The sequence below is a fragment of the Octodon degus genome, unplaced genomic scaffold (assembly GCF_000260255.1).
Source record: "Octodon degus isolate 3935 unplaced genomic scaffold, OctDeg1.0 scaffold00197, whole genome shotgun sequence".
NCBI classification, from domain to species: Eukaryota; Metazoa; Chordata; class Mammalia; order Rodentia; family Octodontidae; genus Octodon; species Octodon degus.
In genome coordinates this window covers 3,637,223-3,653,505 of record NW_004524773.1, presented here as the reverse complement: position 1 = coordinate 3,653,505, position 16,283 = coordinate 3,637,223, and the positions used below count along the sequence as shown (strand labels likewise).

General features: G+C 54.3%; 2 protein-coding genes across 4 annotated transcripts in view; one reads left to right on the top strand and one right to left on the bottom strand.

The window, feature by feature from the left end:
• Positions 1-2,030, bottom strand: part of Znf574 (zinc finger protein 574) — a 7,855-nt gene extending 5,825 nt beyond the window's left edge. Inside the window, exons 1-2 of one of the 2 annotated variants that reach the window (XM_004644356.2) lie at positions 1,921-2,030; positions 1,050-1,660 (exon numbers count right to left, since the gene is read on the bottom strand). Coding sequence is in view for 1 of the 2 variants with exons in the window: in XM_023704475.1 (XP_023560243.1) it covers positions 618-654 (37 nt within the window). In the remaining variant the exon portion in view is untranslated. Of the gene's footprint in view, positions 1-617; positions 798-1,049; positions 1,661-1,920 lie in introns of those variants that run through there. The other variant, XM_023704475.1, reaches the window with a different exon arrangement.
• Positions 2,031-6,049: 4,019 nt separating this feature from the next.
• The window catches only part of Grik5 (glutamate ionotropic receptor kainate type subunit 5), a 64,481-nt gene continuing 54,247 nt past the window's right edge, over positions 6,050-16,283 (top strand). Inside the window, exons 1-6 of one of the 2 annotated variants that reach the window (XM_004644355.2) lie at positions 6,050-6,299; positions 9,770-9,898; positions 10,180-10,344; positions 13,161-13,258; positions 13,353-13,518; positions 15,486-15,664. In XM_004644355.2, the coding sequence (XP_004644412.1) occupies positions 9,820-9,898; positions 10,180-10,344; positions 13,161-13,258; positions 13,353-13,518; positions 15,486-15,664 (687 nt within the window). In that variant the 5' untranslated portion in view covers positions 6,050-6,299; positions 9,770-9,819. Of the gene's footprint in view, positions 6,300-9,769; positions 9,899-10,179; positions 10,345-13,160; positions 13,259-13,352; positions 13,519-15,485; positions 15,665-16,283 lie in introns of those variants that run through there. The other variant, XM_023704474.1, reaches the window with a different exon arrangement.

The following is a 16,283-nucleotide window of genomic DNA, read 5'->3' as shown; positions in this document are numbered from 1 at the left end:
TAGCACAGATCCCTCTGGCATACCCTAATCTCATCTTCACCTTGGCCTAGTGCCTAGTTACTTGTACTTTAAAACAACAACAAAAAAAAACCCCATTTTGTTCCATCTAATCTGGGTGACATTCAGATTGATTTTTTTTAATTTATTTATTTATTTGTTTATTTATTTATTTATTTTGGCAGAAGCGGGCATTGAACTCCGGTCCGTGCGCTTGCTAGGCAAGCGCTTATTCTAGACTGAGCTATCTCCCCGGCCCCAACACACTCTTTTCTTATGAACCTTTTTCTTTTTTTCTTTTTTTTTTTTTTTGGGCGGAACTGGGGATTGAACTCAGGTCCGTGCGCTTGCCAGGGAAGCGCTTATTCCACTGAGCCATCTCCCCGACCCCGTTATGAACCTTTTTCTACAAAGATCCTGCTCAACACTTCCAAAGATTACTCAACCCCACCCTACTATCACTTTTGTTTAATTTAACCCCATTCTTCACACCTGGACCTCTTCTCTTTACTCTCCCTTTGAAGGGTATCTGTTTCCTAATACCTTTTCAAACCAAGACCCCTCACTGCCCTAATTCTTTCCAGGCATAATTAATTCCCCCTCCACGTTAACTTAATTACCTCTTTTTCTGCACCCAGAGGGCCCCCTCCCCCCCATGCTCTCGCCGGACCCCCAGAGGCACTCCAGCCGCCCGCCCCTCTTCCGTCCTGGACTAGTCCTACCCAAGTCCTTTGCCCCAATATTCCACGGTACCTAGAAGCCTTCTCCCGGGCCGCTCTCAGGCTGGCCCTTCCCACCCCGCTTCTCCCACCCCATTCTGCAGCCGGAGACCAGCCCCTCCTCGGCCCCGCCCCCATCCAAGCCTCCTTCCCACCCTCCGCCCTGGCCCAGCCCCCGGCCGGCCGCCTCGCGCCCCGCGGCCGTTGGTGCCGCTCCGCCCTCACCGCCCGGCGCGCGTCCCCTCGGGCCCTCACTGCGCAAGCCGACACTACAGCAGGGCCTGGTGGCGGGGAGGGACCGAGCTGGTCCTCCGCAGGCCCGCCAGCACTCACCCGCCTTAGCTGTCTCAAACACCCCAGGTCTGGGCCGCGGCGAGCCTCACACCGACACCTTAGTCCTGCGTCCTCTCTAGCTCCTGCCGTCTCCTCTCGCCTGCTCCACAGCCAGCTCTCACCCCCGGCCACACTCAGCAACGCCCCTCCCACCTTCTTCCTCGGCCGCCGCACAGACGGCAAAACGCGTCCAATCACAGCGCCTCTGGCACCTGCTATTTGGCCAATCGACGATCACGTCTCTGAGGTTTGGGCCAATAGTGCAGAGGGTAGGGCGCTCCCTCGGCGCTCAGCCAATCCTCTTGCGACATTCCTTTACTGGCCTGCCCGATGTCGATAGTGCCCGCCCCTTTAGCCTGGAGGAGGCTCCTCCTCCGTCCTTTCTTCGACTCCGCCTCTGACGGCTTGAGGATCGCTGAGCGGAGGGCTGCGCGGTGACGTCAGGAGGCGGGACGGGGCTGCAGGCGCCATCTTGGGGCGCTAGGCTGGAGTTGGCCTCTGGTTTTGGGGAAAGTGTCGGCGATTGAGGCGTGCGTTATCCCGACATCAGAAGCTGGGGAACTGAAGCGCTGGAACACCCTAATGACCAAAGGGAGAAAGCGAAACACCACCTAGAGTGAAAGAAAGGGGAAACTGGCTTCAATTACATGAAGGCAGTAAACTTGGAAACCGAGATACCCCAATGATTCTGTTAGAGGGGAAAAGAAGGCAAGGGGGAAGAGGAGTGAAACGAGGGAATAGGGCACTGGGAGGGCTACACATCAAATTGAGGACAGGAGGAAAACCTAAAGCATAGGGGAGGAAAAGGGAAATGAAGAAAAAGGAAAGGCAGGGTCAGGAAGTTTCCTTCAAAGAAACGGGGGTAGAGGACTTGAGAGCAATCTGGAGGGAGTGCCTGAAGAAAGTGGTCCGGTAGCCGTAGCAGGCGGACTGTTTTGCTTCCCATCACCTGTCGGGGTGGCTGACCTTGCACAGCTCAGGGAGGATGGGGCCACGTGTGTCCAGAGGGACTCTGGCCCAGCGCTATGACAGATGGTTTCAGAGAAGTCTAGGGGTGTGGCTGAGGAGAAGAGCGGAGCGCTTGCCTGCCCAGCATAAGGTTTAGGTCCCTAAAGCAAAACCATCACTACATTTTCAGAGTTACTCTGCATCCAAGGACAAGGGAATTGTAAGAAATGCACTTGATCAGACTTCCCTGTCCCCACTCATTTCTCAGAGGAGAGAACTTTCAGTTATTTCACGCCCTCCCCCACCCTCCACCCCAGGCCAAAGAGGTACTAGGAAGCCACATACTACACATTAAGATCTAGGTTTGGGCCGGCGGGATAGCTCAGTTGTCTAAAGGGCCTGCTTAGGCAAGCTCAGGCAGGTGCAGGGGACCGCAGTTCCATCCCCGCAATTCGCAATTCGAGATCCCTGGCATGCAGCGCCAGCCCCACCTTCAGGGCAGGCTGAGCCAGCCAAAAAAAAAAAAAAAAAAAAGATCTAGGTTTGACTTTTCAGTCACCTTTGCTTTGATATTTTGTTACTTTCTGAGTGTCCTAGCTTTCCCCTAAACTCCTTGTGACTTGTGGTTATATCAGGTTGCTGGACTGGAGTCCTGGCCCTGTCTCTTCCTAGCTGTAGTCTTGAGTAAAGAAACTCCCCTTTGCCTTGGTTTCCTCATAAAATGGGGATGAAATAATAGCCTGTCTCAAATGGTAGTTGTGAGGCATGGAGCAAAACCTACTTATTTTTATTAGAATCTCAAGGAGCCTAATATTAATAGCTGACATCTCCTGAGTATGTAATGATGTGCTAGAAATTATGCTTAGTGCTTTCTATGCATTATTTAGTTTAATCCTCTCAACAACCCTCTGAGGGAAAAACTATTATCCTGACTTTACAAAGAAATTGAGGCCCTATGAAGTTAAGTAACTTGGCCAAGTTCCTATAATTAGGAAGAGGCAGAGTGGGGACCAGTTGCCTGGCAGGCAGGATGGTCTTTGGTCGCTTACTGAATGAATGCATGGCAAGCACAGCAAAAAACTGGTGGATGAGTTCAATCCCTGGTTCCACAAAAAAAAAAAAAAAAAAAGTTGATGGAAATTAAAGCTACAGCTTGGGCTGGTGAGATGGCTCAGTGGTCAAAAGCACCTACTTAGAACAAGCTTAGCAAAGCACAGGGACCACGGTTCAATCCCCCAGCACCACATGCCAGCCAGCCCCAGCACCTGGTGGGCTGAGCTGTCCACACACATACACACACAAATAAATAAAATTTAAAGCTACAGCTTGCCAGGCTGGGTGTGGTGGCGCAAACCTGTAATCCCAGCACTTGGGAGGCAGAGGTAGGAGGTTCCTTTTGAGTTCAAGACTAGCCTGGGCTACCAAGTGAGTTTAAGGCCAGCTTAAACTGCATAGTGAGATCCTGACTCAAAAGGACCAAAACCAAAAACTACAACCTTGCACTCAAGCAGTCTGGGTTTGTCCTTAGGGCCCTGGGTATGGGAGCCGAAGAAATGGAACCTGGGCTCAGCCGTGGACTGGTTCTATGCACTTGTGCAGGTTTTTGCTCCTGTTGAGGCCTGTCTTTACCCACTTAAAAAATCTGAGGGACAAGTTTAGCTTCTTAGGGTTCTTTCTAGACTAGAACTTCTGCTTGGACTTCCCAATGTTTGATTTGGTAAGATCTTTTCAGATAATACAGGAGTAAGTAAAGCAAGGCCTGGTCAGACGCATTATAGGTAGTAGTAGTGGACTAGGACTTCTGGAATAGGTTGCGCTTAGAGAAAACTGGTGTTCTATGTCAGGGTGCCTGCCTAAGCAGAGGCCTAGAGTGGGGCATAAGTCTGGGCCTCAGGCCTGGCTGGAGCTGTAGGAAGTGCTAAGAGGCTGGAGGTGTTGCTCAAGAAGGGTGAGGCAGTGTGTGTAAAGTTAGTGGTCCCATATATGTGTCACATGTATGATGGGGACGGTCCACCTGCCAGCTGCAGAGAGGTCCCCATGCCAGCCCCGTGTGTGGTCTGAATTGCTATGTGCCAGGTGTGTATGCAGGGCATGTGGTCACGTGTGCTGGGGGCTGCACGTGAGAGTGTCAGTGTCTCCTCCCCATCACGAGCATGGGGGTGGTGGTGAGTCACGGGCTCAGCCTTCAGCACCAACTGTCATGTTCCTTTCCCCCAAAACCTCACCCCCCATCCAGCCGCGCATCACCCACCCCCACTTGGAGATCTGTATCGAGATTCTCTCTCCATCCCCCTGCCCTGCTCCTCTCCTCAGGGAGGCAGCAGAATGTTTCCTGGAAGGGAGAGTTTCTAGCTTTGGCTCTTCCCTCAGGTCCCTGCCCTTACTTTGTCCCCCTTTCCCACAGCCTCTTTGCTCTGGTTACTGGAGAATGAAGCCCTCTTCTCACACATCTCTGTGCGTCCTGAGGATTTCTATGCAAGATGGAGAAGTCTCAGTTTTGCTACTGCCCACCCCTTTGGGTGCTATTTCTATTTCTGGGTGCTTTTCTCTCATCTACATGGGCGAGCCACTCCTGCCTCAGTGGGTCTCTTGTGTCTGTGAGCTGCATCTTGTCTCTGTGGGGCCTCAGGTGTCCCTGGGTCTCCCCTCACCCTGTTTCTGTGGTCTCCTCCAGCCCTTTTGGCCCTTTCTCCCTGCCTCCCTGCTCTGCTTTCTCATGGCTCCTCTGTGGACTGCTCCCTGTGCCCCAGAAGTGTTTTCTGTCTGTGCTTCTCTTGTGTCTGGCCTGTCCCTGCCTTCAGGAGCCTCTTTGTGACCATACATTGCCCCTGGTCTCTGGGTCCCCTTGCTTGTCCCAGTGGGCCTTTCTTACCCTTAGGCTTTCCCCATCCTTGTCCTTGTGGGGTTTGGCCCATCTTTCTGGGTTTTGATGGCTTTCTGTTTCTCTGCATATTCTTGATCTCTGTAACCCTGTCTCCCCATCTCCACAGCCTTGTCCCCATGTTTCCTCACTGCCTCTCATCTTGGAGGACTCCTGTGCCCAGGGCTGCCTGGGCAGGGCAGTGGCATGGTGTGGTGGAGGGGGTGGCCTGGGGTGGGCCCTCCATCCAATGCAGCTCCTTCCTCTCATCAGCATTCTCCTCGCCCCCCCCCCCCAGCCCCTACCAGCCGACCAATACGGGCTCCCCCTCCCCCGACTCCCCTCCCTCCGAGCTCTCTGCTCCCCGCCTGCCTCCCTCCCTTCCTCCCTGCCGCCCTCCTCCTCCCTGCCGCCCTCCCTCTACCCCCCCCCCAGCGCGCTCCAGGACCCAGCGCGGGCGGCGGGCGGCGGGCGGCGGGCGGCGGGCGGCAGGCGGCAGGCGGCAGGCGGTGGCCTCTGAAGGGAGAAGGAGCGGTGGTGGCAGTGGTGACGGCGGCCGACAGCGGGCAAGCAGGCCCAGCTGGGGACACGGAGCCGGAGGCGGCTGCTCACAGGGGACTCGAGTCCGTGGCCCGGCCCTTCTTCCGAGGCCCTGGGAGGGCCGCCCCTGGGACACCCCACCCTCCTCCGCTTTTCCCTTCCACCTGCTTCCCTCCATCCCCTCCCTCCCCCCTCCTCCTCGCCGCTCTCCACCTCATCTGCCCCCTTCTCGGCCTCTTTGGGGCTGCCAGCATCCCTTCCTTCCCATCCGCTCCACTGTCCAGCCTCTCCCAGTCCCCAGCATGCTTCTCCCTTTGGGGCTGAGGGCTTGAGGACTCCAGTCCTTAGCCTCATCCAGGGTAGGGCTAAGGCTCTGGGGGGAGGGGGGAACGGGGTGACCCCCTCCCCCCCAAGAAACCCTCCCCTCCCCCACTCCTCCCGATGGCCAGCTTCTTTTTCTCCACCCAGTGCTCGCCCCCAGTGGCCCCCCCAGGCCGGCCTGGCTAGGGGAGGGGGCGGGGCCCTTTCCCGGGCCGGCTTCCCCCTCCCCCGGCTTTGCCCGTGCCCCCCTCCCTTCCGTTTTCACCTTCCTCTCCTCCTTTCCTCCCTCCTTCCCCTCCATTTGCTCCTTCCCCCTCTCTTCTCTCCCCTTCTCTCCTCCATTTTCTCCTTTCCCCTTCCTCCCCTCCCGGCCCGCCCTCTCCTTTTCCACCTGTCCTTCCTCCCGGCTCCTCAGGAGCCACCGTTTTGGATTAGTTGGGGGCCCTTGCCGGCGGCGGGGGAGGGGGCTCCGTGGACTGCCCTCTCCCCCGGCCCCAGTCACACCGTCACCCAGAGCCAGAGCTTCTCCGCTGTCGTCCTCGGGCCTCGAGGGAGCCCAGCCCTCCGTCCCACCAGGATCCGTGAGTGTCTGTAGGGCGGGGATCGGCCCGGGTCCCGGGTCTGGGTCCTGGAAGGCTGGGCTGACTGCCCGCCTGGCAGGGACCCCACACTCCCTGCTCCCCAGATGGCAGGAACCTCGCGGACTAGGGGCCTGCTTCCCTCCTCAACCTCCATTCACCTCATCTTTCCTCACCCCATCTCCTGAGTACACAATTCACACCTGGCCCACTCCCTCAGCTTCCTGGGGTCTTGGGAGCGACCAGCTCTTACTGGTGTGTTGCTTCTCCAGGCTCCTGGCATGTCCCTGCCCCTGCTTTCTCTGAGCCCTGGGTCAGGTCCCAGCTCAGAGGCTGCTTGTTCTCACTCTGTTTCAGTCTCTCCCTCCACCTCATCCTGTGCCTGCCACAGGCGCTGTCCTCATCCTATCCCGCCTCTGCCTCCTAGAAATGTCTTTCCACTTTTGAGTGTCCCTTCCATGTGTTTCTTGGACCTCTCTTTGACCCTGACCAACTTCTCTCTTCTTCTTCGCTCTTGGCCCAACCCTGTCTCTGGGTGTCTCTGTCAATTTGTGTCTCTGTGAAACTCTCAGACATTGCTGCTGGGGGTGCCGTGCCCAGTCTGGCTGCCTTTCTGTTCTTCCGTTCCTTGCTTCTCTTTCAACTCAGGCCCAGAGGCTGAGAGGCTGTCTCTTGACTCACTTTTCAGCTTCCCTCACTCTGACCCATCCTTGGGTTCCCAGCCCCTTCCTCACTTTACCCCTTTCTGCCCCCCTTCCTGGTGGTCTTTCTGGCCCACCTTCCCTGCTTCTATGTTACCCCGCGTGGCCTTTCTGCTCCCATCCCTCCCCACACCCGGGGGCTCTGGGTTCTTCTGGACCTTGGCAAGCATCCCTGAGCATCTGTGGGGTGGTTATGCCTCCCTATGGGCTGCCTGTACCCCCGGCATGTACACTCTTTCTGCCTCAGTTTACCTCCTGAGTTCCCTGTTCCTCTCCTGTAACGTGTGAGCCCATGTCTCTGGCTGTGGGCTTCTGCTCTGTCTTTTCCACTCATGCTTCTGCCCCTCTCGCCCCTTCCTCCTCTTCAGCAGTGCTGCAGCTTGGGTGTTCATCCTCATCCCGTCCATCTTTTTCAGGTTTGTCCTCGTGTTGTTTCTCTCCTCAGGGCTTTTGGATTTGCTGTCATTTATCATTTTGGGGGGTCTTTCCCTCACTCCATTGGCCTCCTCATCTTTGCTGTCTCTCTCCTTTGGTGACCTGTCCCTCTGATCCCCATAGGTTCCCTACTTTGGCCTGTCCCCTCCTTGGTTGACTATGTTTATGTGGCTTGGCCTGGGTCTCTGGGTTTCTGAGTCCCAGGCTTGCTGGGAGTCCTTGCCCCTCCCTCTGTCTGCCCTCTGCCTCCCTGTGTCTCACTTCTAGGGTGTGCCTGTCTGTCCCATTTAGCTGGGCTACCACTTTGTTTACCTCCTCCCCATGCATACACTCCTGGCCCGCTGTGTCCATTTGCTGCACACAGCCCTGCACTTTCTGTCCTGTTTCTGCCGGTGCTTGCCACCTGTGGGTCCCTGCCCTTCTGTTTCCTCTCTCTGGGTCTTTCTGCTTCTACTCTCGGCTGCCTTTTTGCCCCAGCTGTCCAAGCCTGAGCCACCTCCCTCCAGACTTCTCCTAGGCCTTTTCTCCCCACTCCCTGCCAGAGCACTCCCTCTGGCTCTCCCAGTGTCACTTGCTCCTCCACCTTAGATCTAATTTAGTCTGCAGTCACCAGTCTGTCCAGCATGCCTTCCTGCCCCCCAGCCTCTCCTTTCCAGAGGCCGAGAGTGCTGCCTTGCTCAAGGTCATACAGTGAGGCAGGGGACACAGTTGGGACCCATGGGGTCTCCTGTTGCCCTCTCCTGGGTTTTCTTGGCTGCTTTAGGTGACCTGAGGTGTCAACTTGCACATCCGCTTATTCCTAGCAGTTCTTGTCCTGGCATCTCACAAGCCTTCATTGTCTTTCTGTGGGGACTGGGTGGAGTGCAAGGAGACATGAGGCTCACCTCCCAGTGTCTGGGCCCTGCAACAGCTGTCTGCATGGAAACTCAAGTATCCCTTCCCTTGGGGCCCAGCCTCCACCAGGGAGAACTGCACCACATCTGGCCAGACTCACGCTGCCCAGTGGCTCCCCGCAGAAGGCCAGTGCAGCTGGAGCAGTCCTTCTGCCCTAGCAGTCTCGCACCCCCCAGGTGGAGAGCTGTGCAGGGCTGCTCTGTCTCTTTTTGCATCAAACCCCAGAGCAGGGCTGGCATGCGCCCTAGCCGGCAGCTCACCTCTAGCCGCACTCACTCTCTTCTGACTCTCCTTTGTTGTGTCCCGAGTTAGTGTCTCTGTGTGATCTCTATCATCATCTTCTGTGCCTTGGTGTCCCCTTGGTCAGGCTGCCTTGCTGTCTTCCTTTCCCTGCTTCCACCCTTTCTCGGTCTGCACATCTCACTTTCTGTCCTTTGCCTCTCTCTCCTAGTCCCATTCCTAGCTCCCTGCAACTCTTTTTCTGTGTTTTTATCTACATTTTCCTGTTCCATTTTATATCTGCCCATTTTCCCTTTCTTCTTTTCTGCTGCTTTCCCGTTCGATTTATTTATTTATTTATTTATTTATTCATTTTTGAGACAGGGTCTCACTGTGCAATTCAGGCTGGTCTTGAACTCACAATGATCCTCCTGCCACAGTCTCCCAAGTGTTGGGACTACAGGCATGTGCCACCACCCTTGGCCTAAGTGTCTCTTTTATATTCTGTTAACTCACTTCTCTTTCTTTTACTTTGGGTCGTTTTACTTTACTTCACTGCTACTTTGGGTCGGTTCATCTGTGTGTCTTTCTCTCCCTTTTTTTTTTCCTTTCTCCATCCCTTCCTCTGTCCCTAAGTTTTTAACTCCCAGATATTCTTCCACCCCATCCCCCCAGACCCCGGATGTCCAAGGCTTCTCTCCCTATGGGATTATGGGAACTAGGGACGTCAGTAAGGTGGCAAGTGCCGCTTGGGATGGGGTTGCCTAGCAACCACTGCATCCTCTCCAGCCGGTTTCTGTTGCTTAGTAACAGCTGCCTGCCCAGATACAGGGGTGGGACTGGGTGGGGACAGGAATGTGTGGGGTGTGCGATACTTACTTCCTGGTTTCCTACTGCAGTGAGGCTGGTTCCTGGAACCAGTCTCTGTTGAAATCTCTAGTTACCTTGCCCCTGCTTAGGCCACTGTGTCCATCCTCTAGCAGTGCCTGTCTCATCAGACCTGAGGACTGTGAGCTCCTCTTTAGTGCCCTTTCCAGCCTGTGCTTCCCTCTCAGTAGCACGCTAGTACTACTGAGTGTGGGGTTAGATTTAGTCTTTTGGAACTGTAAATTCCTCGCCAACAAAGTTATGGGGGCTGCGCTTGCCACCCCATCCAGCAGTCCTTTTAAGGGACTCTGTCTCCTGTATCAGCAGTCTCCACTTGGGTTGGGGGTGTCCCTGCAGGTGGCGAGTGGGGGCCGCGGCAGGTGCGTCCCCATGAGGAGGGGAGGAAGATGCCGGCTGAGCTGCTGCTGCTGCTGATTGTTGCCTTTGCCAACCCCAGCTGCCAGGTGCTGTCATCACTGCGCATGGGTGAGGCCCTCCGGCACCCTGGGCTCCACGGAGACCCTCCCACCGGGCCCTGGGACTCCTCTTGGGGAACCCAGGCCTGCCCGTCCCCAGGACCCAGGATTCTGGGCCTCAAGGCTCAGCTTTCCTCAGCAACCAGGAGACCCAATGCCCCCAGATCTTTCTAGCCTCAGATCCAGAAGTCTAAACCTTTTCTATAACTCTGGAGTTCAGGAGTCCCAGGACCCCAGACTCTTTTTCCTCAGGACCCAGGAGTTTGGTCCCCAACCCCTGTGTCCCTTCAGCTGCAATCCTGGACGACCAGACGGTGTGTGGCCGTGGTGAGCGACTGGCCCTGGCCCTGGCCCGGGAGCAGATCAACGGGATCATCGAGGTCCCAGCCAAGGCCCGAGTAGAAGTAGACATCTTTGAGCTGCAGCGGGACAGCCAGTACGAGACCACGGACACCAGTGAGCGGGCACGCAGGGGCATGGAGTGAGGCCGGACAGGCTGGGGCCCTCAGCCCATCGTTCTGCCCCGATCTCCTCAGCTCGGCCGCGTCCTCTTCTGGCTCCTTCTTCCCTCTTCCTTCCTGTCTCTGTCTCTGCCTTCTCCTTCCCAGAGGTGGATACTGCTGGGCACAGGACACCAGGCCACAAAGCTGGGGGTTGGGGTGGCTTGGGCAGGTCAGTGAAGGCTAGGCTGGAGCAGAGCCTTGACGGGTGATCTGGATGTAGGAGAGTAATGTTCCCAGTACACTGAGTGGTACATGACCTGCCACACAAGTGGGAGTGCAGAAGTGTTTATTGAAGGGCCAGCGAGATAGCTCAGTGGACTAAGCACCTGCTTAGGCAAGCACAGGGAGGACCGGGGTTCGATCCGCCACACCACAAGCCTTGTTGGCCCTACCCTTGGGTGTGCTGAGCCAGCTACTGAGACCGGGTGTGGTGGCACAGGCCTGTAATCCCAGTGCTGGGGAGGCTGAAAACAGAATCACTACAAGTCTGAGCTGCATAATAAGACCCTGTACCAAATACGTTAAAAAAAAAAAGTGTTTATTGAATACTGATGGACTGAATGAGTATCAACATGCACCAGTTGAACAGATGTGTTAGACCTTTGTGAAGTGCTGCCTTAAAATATGTTTTAGGGTTGGGGGTACAGGTCAGTGGTAGAATATCTGCTTAGCATGCATGTGGCTCTGGGTCTTGTTACTCCCCCCAAAAACCAAACATGTTTTAGACGGTTTCTTTCAGGCCTTTTCAGAAGCTTTATTATATTTATGCATATTTCAAGTTATGAGAGGGAGAATGGGGTACAGTGTTTTTCAGATTTTTTTTTTGGTGGTAGTATTGGGGACCATCCAAGATTTTTTGGGGGGATGGGTACAAAACAACATATTATCTGGGAGAGGATGAGATGGTGAGGAGGCAGAAAAGCTGTTGGCATGAGTCTAGAGCTAAAGGCCATGAGGAGGAATCTCAGGCCATCCTGCCCACCTGGATTCAGGGCCTGTTTGTGGAGGTCGTAAGTGACGCCTGGGCTAGTGTGTGACAGGGCAGTGGGAGGGTAAGGCTGGACAGCCTGGCTGGCTGAGGGGTTCTTAGATGCCACTTTGAGCCAACGCCATATAGGGATGTCAGTGGGTGTAGACCAAGGAGCTTGGGAAGGTAAGTCTGGAGGCTGGATTTGGGTAATGACTGAGTAGGCTGGTAGAGGTTAGAGAAAAGGGGACGGATGTGAGGAAATCTGTGGACAAAGAAGGGCCAGGACTTGATGACTAATGGCTATTAGAATGAAGGTAGAATCATTTCTAGTATCTGGTCTGTGTAAATGGTGGGTCCATCACCAACTTGGAAGTCATAGAAGGAGCAAGTTTGGAAGAGGATGGGATGCTTTCAGTTAGCAAAGCAGCTTAGGCTGTTTTTAATGAAAAAAAAGAGATGTTATGGCTGTGGTAGCTCAGTGGTAGAGCACAGTGGTAGGTACCTCGGTTCGTGAACTAATTCTTTCTGCCATTTTGGTTAGACAAGAATTCAATCGAACTCAATGGTTAGGTTCAGTGTTAGCCTTATGGGGAAATTTGATTTAGTTGTCCAATTCAGTTTGTATCTAGAATCATGGAAATAACTAAGTTTGTGAGCTGAGGCACCACTGTACCTGCCAGCACCTGCCTAGCACATGCAGGGCCCTAGATTCAATCCACAGTACCAAAAAAACCAAAACAACATCTTCCAAAACTTAAAAAAAAACCCACATCAGGAGATCGTGTCACTAAGAGACCTAGGTACTATTTTCAGGCCTGGGTGGATCCAGGTGCTCAAATGACATCCTAGGATTGTTTTAGAAATGACTGGATCCAGGTGTCTGAGGGATAGTCCAGGAAACACCATCTGATCTTTGGATCTCGCCTTACTATGAATTGGCTTCCTTTTCAAGAATACCTGGCTTAACCAGTGGCAAGATGGTGCAGCAGCTCAAAGCTCCCATCTCACCAATTTAGCAAACCCAATAATAATTGTAACAGGCATAAGTGCCTGCCTGGCAAGTGCAAGGTCCCAAGTTCAGTCCCCAGTACCACCAAAAAAAAAAAAAAAAAAAAAAGTAACAGAAGACCCAGGAAGGCTCTCTCAGGCTTTATTTGAGCTCATAGCCATCTCTGAACCAGTCCTTGTGGAGCTGTGAGGGTCTAGATCTGAGCTGGAAGCCTTATCATTCCTGGGAAGCACATGGGCCAAGGGACAGGGCGGGTCTCCCAGGAGAAGTTAGGGGTCTGCCCTGAGAATGGGCCCTGGGTGGGAAAAAACACCAGGTGCCCACCCCTTGAGTCTTGAGACACGTGTTTAAGGGAAGACAGGAGAAGAAGGAACAAATAGATGTAACAGAAGGGTATGTTTGGAGCATAGAGGACTGTGGGGCTCTTGGCTGGGACTTCAGGGTAGAGGAATGCTGGGCGCCTTGTAGGTGCATGGCTGGAAAGATTAAGAAAGATGAAGCCAGAGCTGCTGGTACTGTATTTACAACTCAGAAGGAGGCCCTTGATGCCATTTTTTCTGTGATTCCCTGTTTTCCTCCCTGTCCCTCTGTGGCTATGTCCCCCTGTCTCTTTTCTTCCTCCTTTCATACACTGCATTGTTCAGGGTCAGGGTTTGGCCTCTGGACGAGGAGAAGGACAAGGTAGCTCTGGGAATCTGATCCTTTCCTGGTCCAGGGTGGCCCCAGGTGGGTGGGGCAGGGAGGAAACAGAGGGTCTCTAATTCTGTGTTCTCTTCTCTGAACCTTGCAGTGTGTCAGATCCTCCCCAAGGGGGTTGTGTCGGTCCTGGGGCCCTCCTCCAGCCCAGCCTCTGCCTCTACCGTGAGCCATATCTGTGGGGAGAAGGAGGTGAGGTGGGCCAGTGGGGGACAGTGAGGGGCCACCCCAGGGAGGCAAGGCCAGGGAGCAGCAGGATGCAAACACAAGTTCCTTCTCTGTCCAGATCCCCCACATCAAGGTGGGTCCTGAGGAGACACCCCGTCTTCAGTACCTTCGCTTCGCATCTGTCAGCCTGTACCCCAGTAATGAGGATGTCAGCCTGGCAGTCTCCCGAATCCTCAAGTCCTTCAACTACCCCTCGGCCAGCCTCATCTGTGCCAAGGCTGAGTGTGAGGGAGGATAACTCGATGTTTTGCTTTCTCTTCCCCCAAATACCCCTTCCTGACAGCTGTGGAGACCCACACAATCATTCAGTGTCCCCTGGCTAGAACCCCTAGACAACTTGGGTATGAACCTTTTCTGGCTTTTCAGAAGCAGATCTCTGGTTCCACAGACCCCTCTTGCCCCCTGAAGAACACATTTGGACCCCAGATGGTGGCTGGGTTGTTGCGCATCTGGCCCCCCGCTGGGCCATGGGCATTTGGTAGGGACTGTGCTGGGCCTGGTTTCTGTTTTCATGGGACTCCAGGTGCAGGAGATACCATGGGTCCTTGAGTTCTTGGGACAGTGATACATGGGACGTGGGGCACCAGAAGGTGTGTGGAGCTATTGCGAGGGCTCTAACCTATCTAGGAGGCTCAGAGCCCACATCCTGAGAAGTGGACATTTAAGATGAACTTGAAGGTTGTGGAGGAAACAGGTTTGGTGGGAAAGGAGGCTGAGGGCTGAGGGAGTACAGCGCCTCTGAGAGGCTGAAGGATGCTGCTGTGGCCAGAGTGTAGAAGGAAGCAGGATTGAGGGTCCAGTGGAAGGTTTTGGATCAGAGTAGGGCCAGGGAGCATGGCCAGATTCATGTCATAGGAAGAGCACAGACTGGAAGAGACAAGTGTGGCAGGAAGGCCAATGAGAGGCAGGAGCTGGGAGAGGAGGGCTTGGGCTCAGGTGGCAGTCGGGATAGAGACCCAGGACAGATGGAAGAGGAGATGGGGAGGGAGGGAGAGGTGTGGTCATAGATGACACAAGGTTTCTGTGAAGAGAAAAAAAGTTAGTCCATTCAAGGGGCACATGCTGGCCAAGGTGTATCTCGGAGGTACTCAAGTATTATAGGCAGGATGCTGGTGGGTTTGTGGGTATGAAGCTTGAGAGCACAGACCCTACCTCAGAACCTCCGGAAGGAATGCCTCTTTCCGAAGGTACTCGCAGAGCACCTGCTGCATGCCAGACTGTTGGCATTCAGGAGATGGCAGAGAGTGGGCCAGATGGGAATCGCTGTTCAAACCTCCATTCTGAGGATAGGAGTTAAGCAACAAACACTTGTAAATAAGTATGGTTGAATTTAGTAAGTTCTTTGGAGGCATGGTGCAAGTAATGTTTGGGAGTCACATTGGGGCCAGTCATAAATGCTGAGTGCAGGCCTTATTGAGAAGGTGACAGGTGGATGACCTGGAGGAGGTAAGGGCCTGAGGGAAGAGGGTTCCAGGTGGAGGGAGCAGCCCAGACCGAGGCTGCAGGACAGAGGCGAAACCTTTGTGTGTATGGATCAGAGAGGAAGCTTGTGTGGCCAGAGCCTGGGCAGGGAGATGTGAAGCTCTCTAAGGGCTTAGCACATCTATTTTCATTATTCTGGCTTCTGTGGAGGGAACAGACTTGGACAAGTACGGCTATTGCAAGAAGCAAGAGATAACAAAGGCTTGGGCTGCTGTTGCCGCCCTGGCATGATGCGTACTGATAGGGCTTAAAAGTAGGTCGTAGAAGGACTGGACATGGATGGAGGAGAGGGATGGGGAGTAATCCAGGGACCCTGTCAGGGGTTCTGGCCCAAGTGTCTGGCAGGTTGTATCCTCTGGGTAGGGGAGAAGGCAAGGGAGATGGCAGTTGGGACAAGGAGCATTGAGTACCATGTCAGACATCCCAGTGAGGGTCAGCATGAAGGCAAGGACAGGAGTCTGAAGATCTGGAAAGAATCTAGGTTGGGGTTTTGCTTGGAGAAGACTTGAAAAGACTCATCCTTGAGCCCAGTATCTTTGTTTTCAAGCCCAATATCTTGAGGGCCCCAGTTGGCCCAGGTCCCCATCTCCTTAGCATGCCTTCCATTCCTCTGCCCAGGTACCCCATGCTGGCGGGCAGACAGGAGGGTCTTCCCTGTGCTAGGCAGCCAGGAGGTAGAGTTCTAAGTTTAGGCCCAACCCTCCCTCAGGCCTGCTGCGATTGGAAGAACTGGTACGTGGCTTCCTCATCTCCAAGGAGACGCTGTCAGTGAGGATGCTAGACGACAGCCGGGATCCCACACCATTGCTCAAGGAGATCCGAGATGACAAAGTGTCCACCATCATCATTGACGCCAACGCATCCATCTCCCACCTCGTCCTCCGTAAGGTGGGCCTCCCTCCATCTCTCGTTCTGGAAGAAGCCAGAGAGCAGAAACCTGAATGGCTGTCCACAAGTCACCTGATGCCCAGGGGCCCCAGGAGTGGGGAGAGGTTATCGAGACCCTCTTCTTGTTTGCAGGTGCTTTCATGACCATGACACTTGTCTGCCATCTTGGCCACTCCCTGATCACATGGTCCTGGAGGGCACCTCATCTCTCTGTAAAGAGAGGACAATGACAGTTTCTACCTCAGTGACTTGTCGTGAGAGTTAGTAAGTGAAGGGCAAGAATAGCGCTTAGTGCGGTGCTGGCCCAGGGGGAGTGTGCCCGGGGCACGGCCATGAAAAAAGCTCTCGGGCTCCGGGCTGGGGCGCTTTGCATGAGTCCTTCATCTGTCTCTCATCCTACCCTGTAGGGCTGCTGTCCTGAGCCTTGTGGGGGTGACTGGCTCAGGGGCACGCAAGGCAGACTAGGGCCTTCGTTTGTGGGCCTGGCACATTCTGTCCACCACTGACCCCTTCATTAATCATTCATAAACTTCCATGCTCTTAGTTTTTCTTCATAATCAAATTGTATTCTTTTTATCCACTTTTTTTTCTTCCTTTTAATTAAAATTATATATCACCC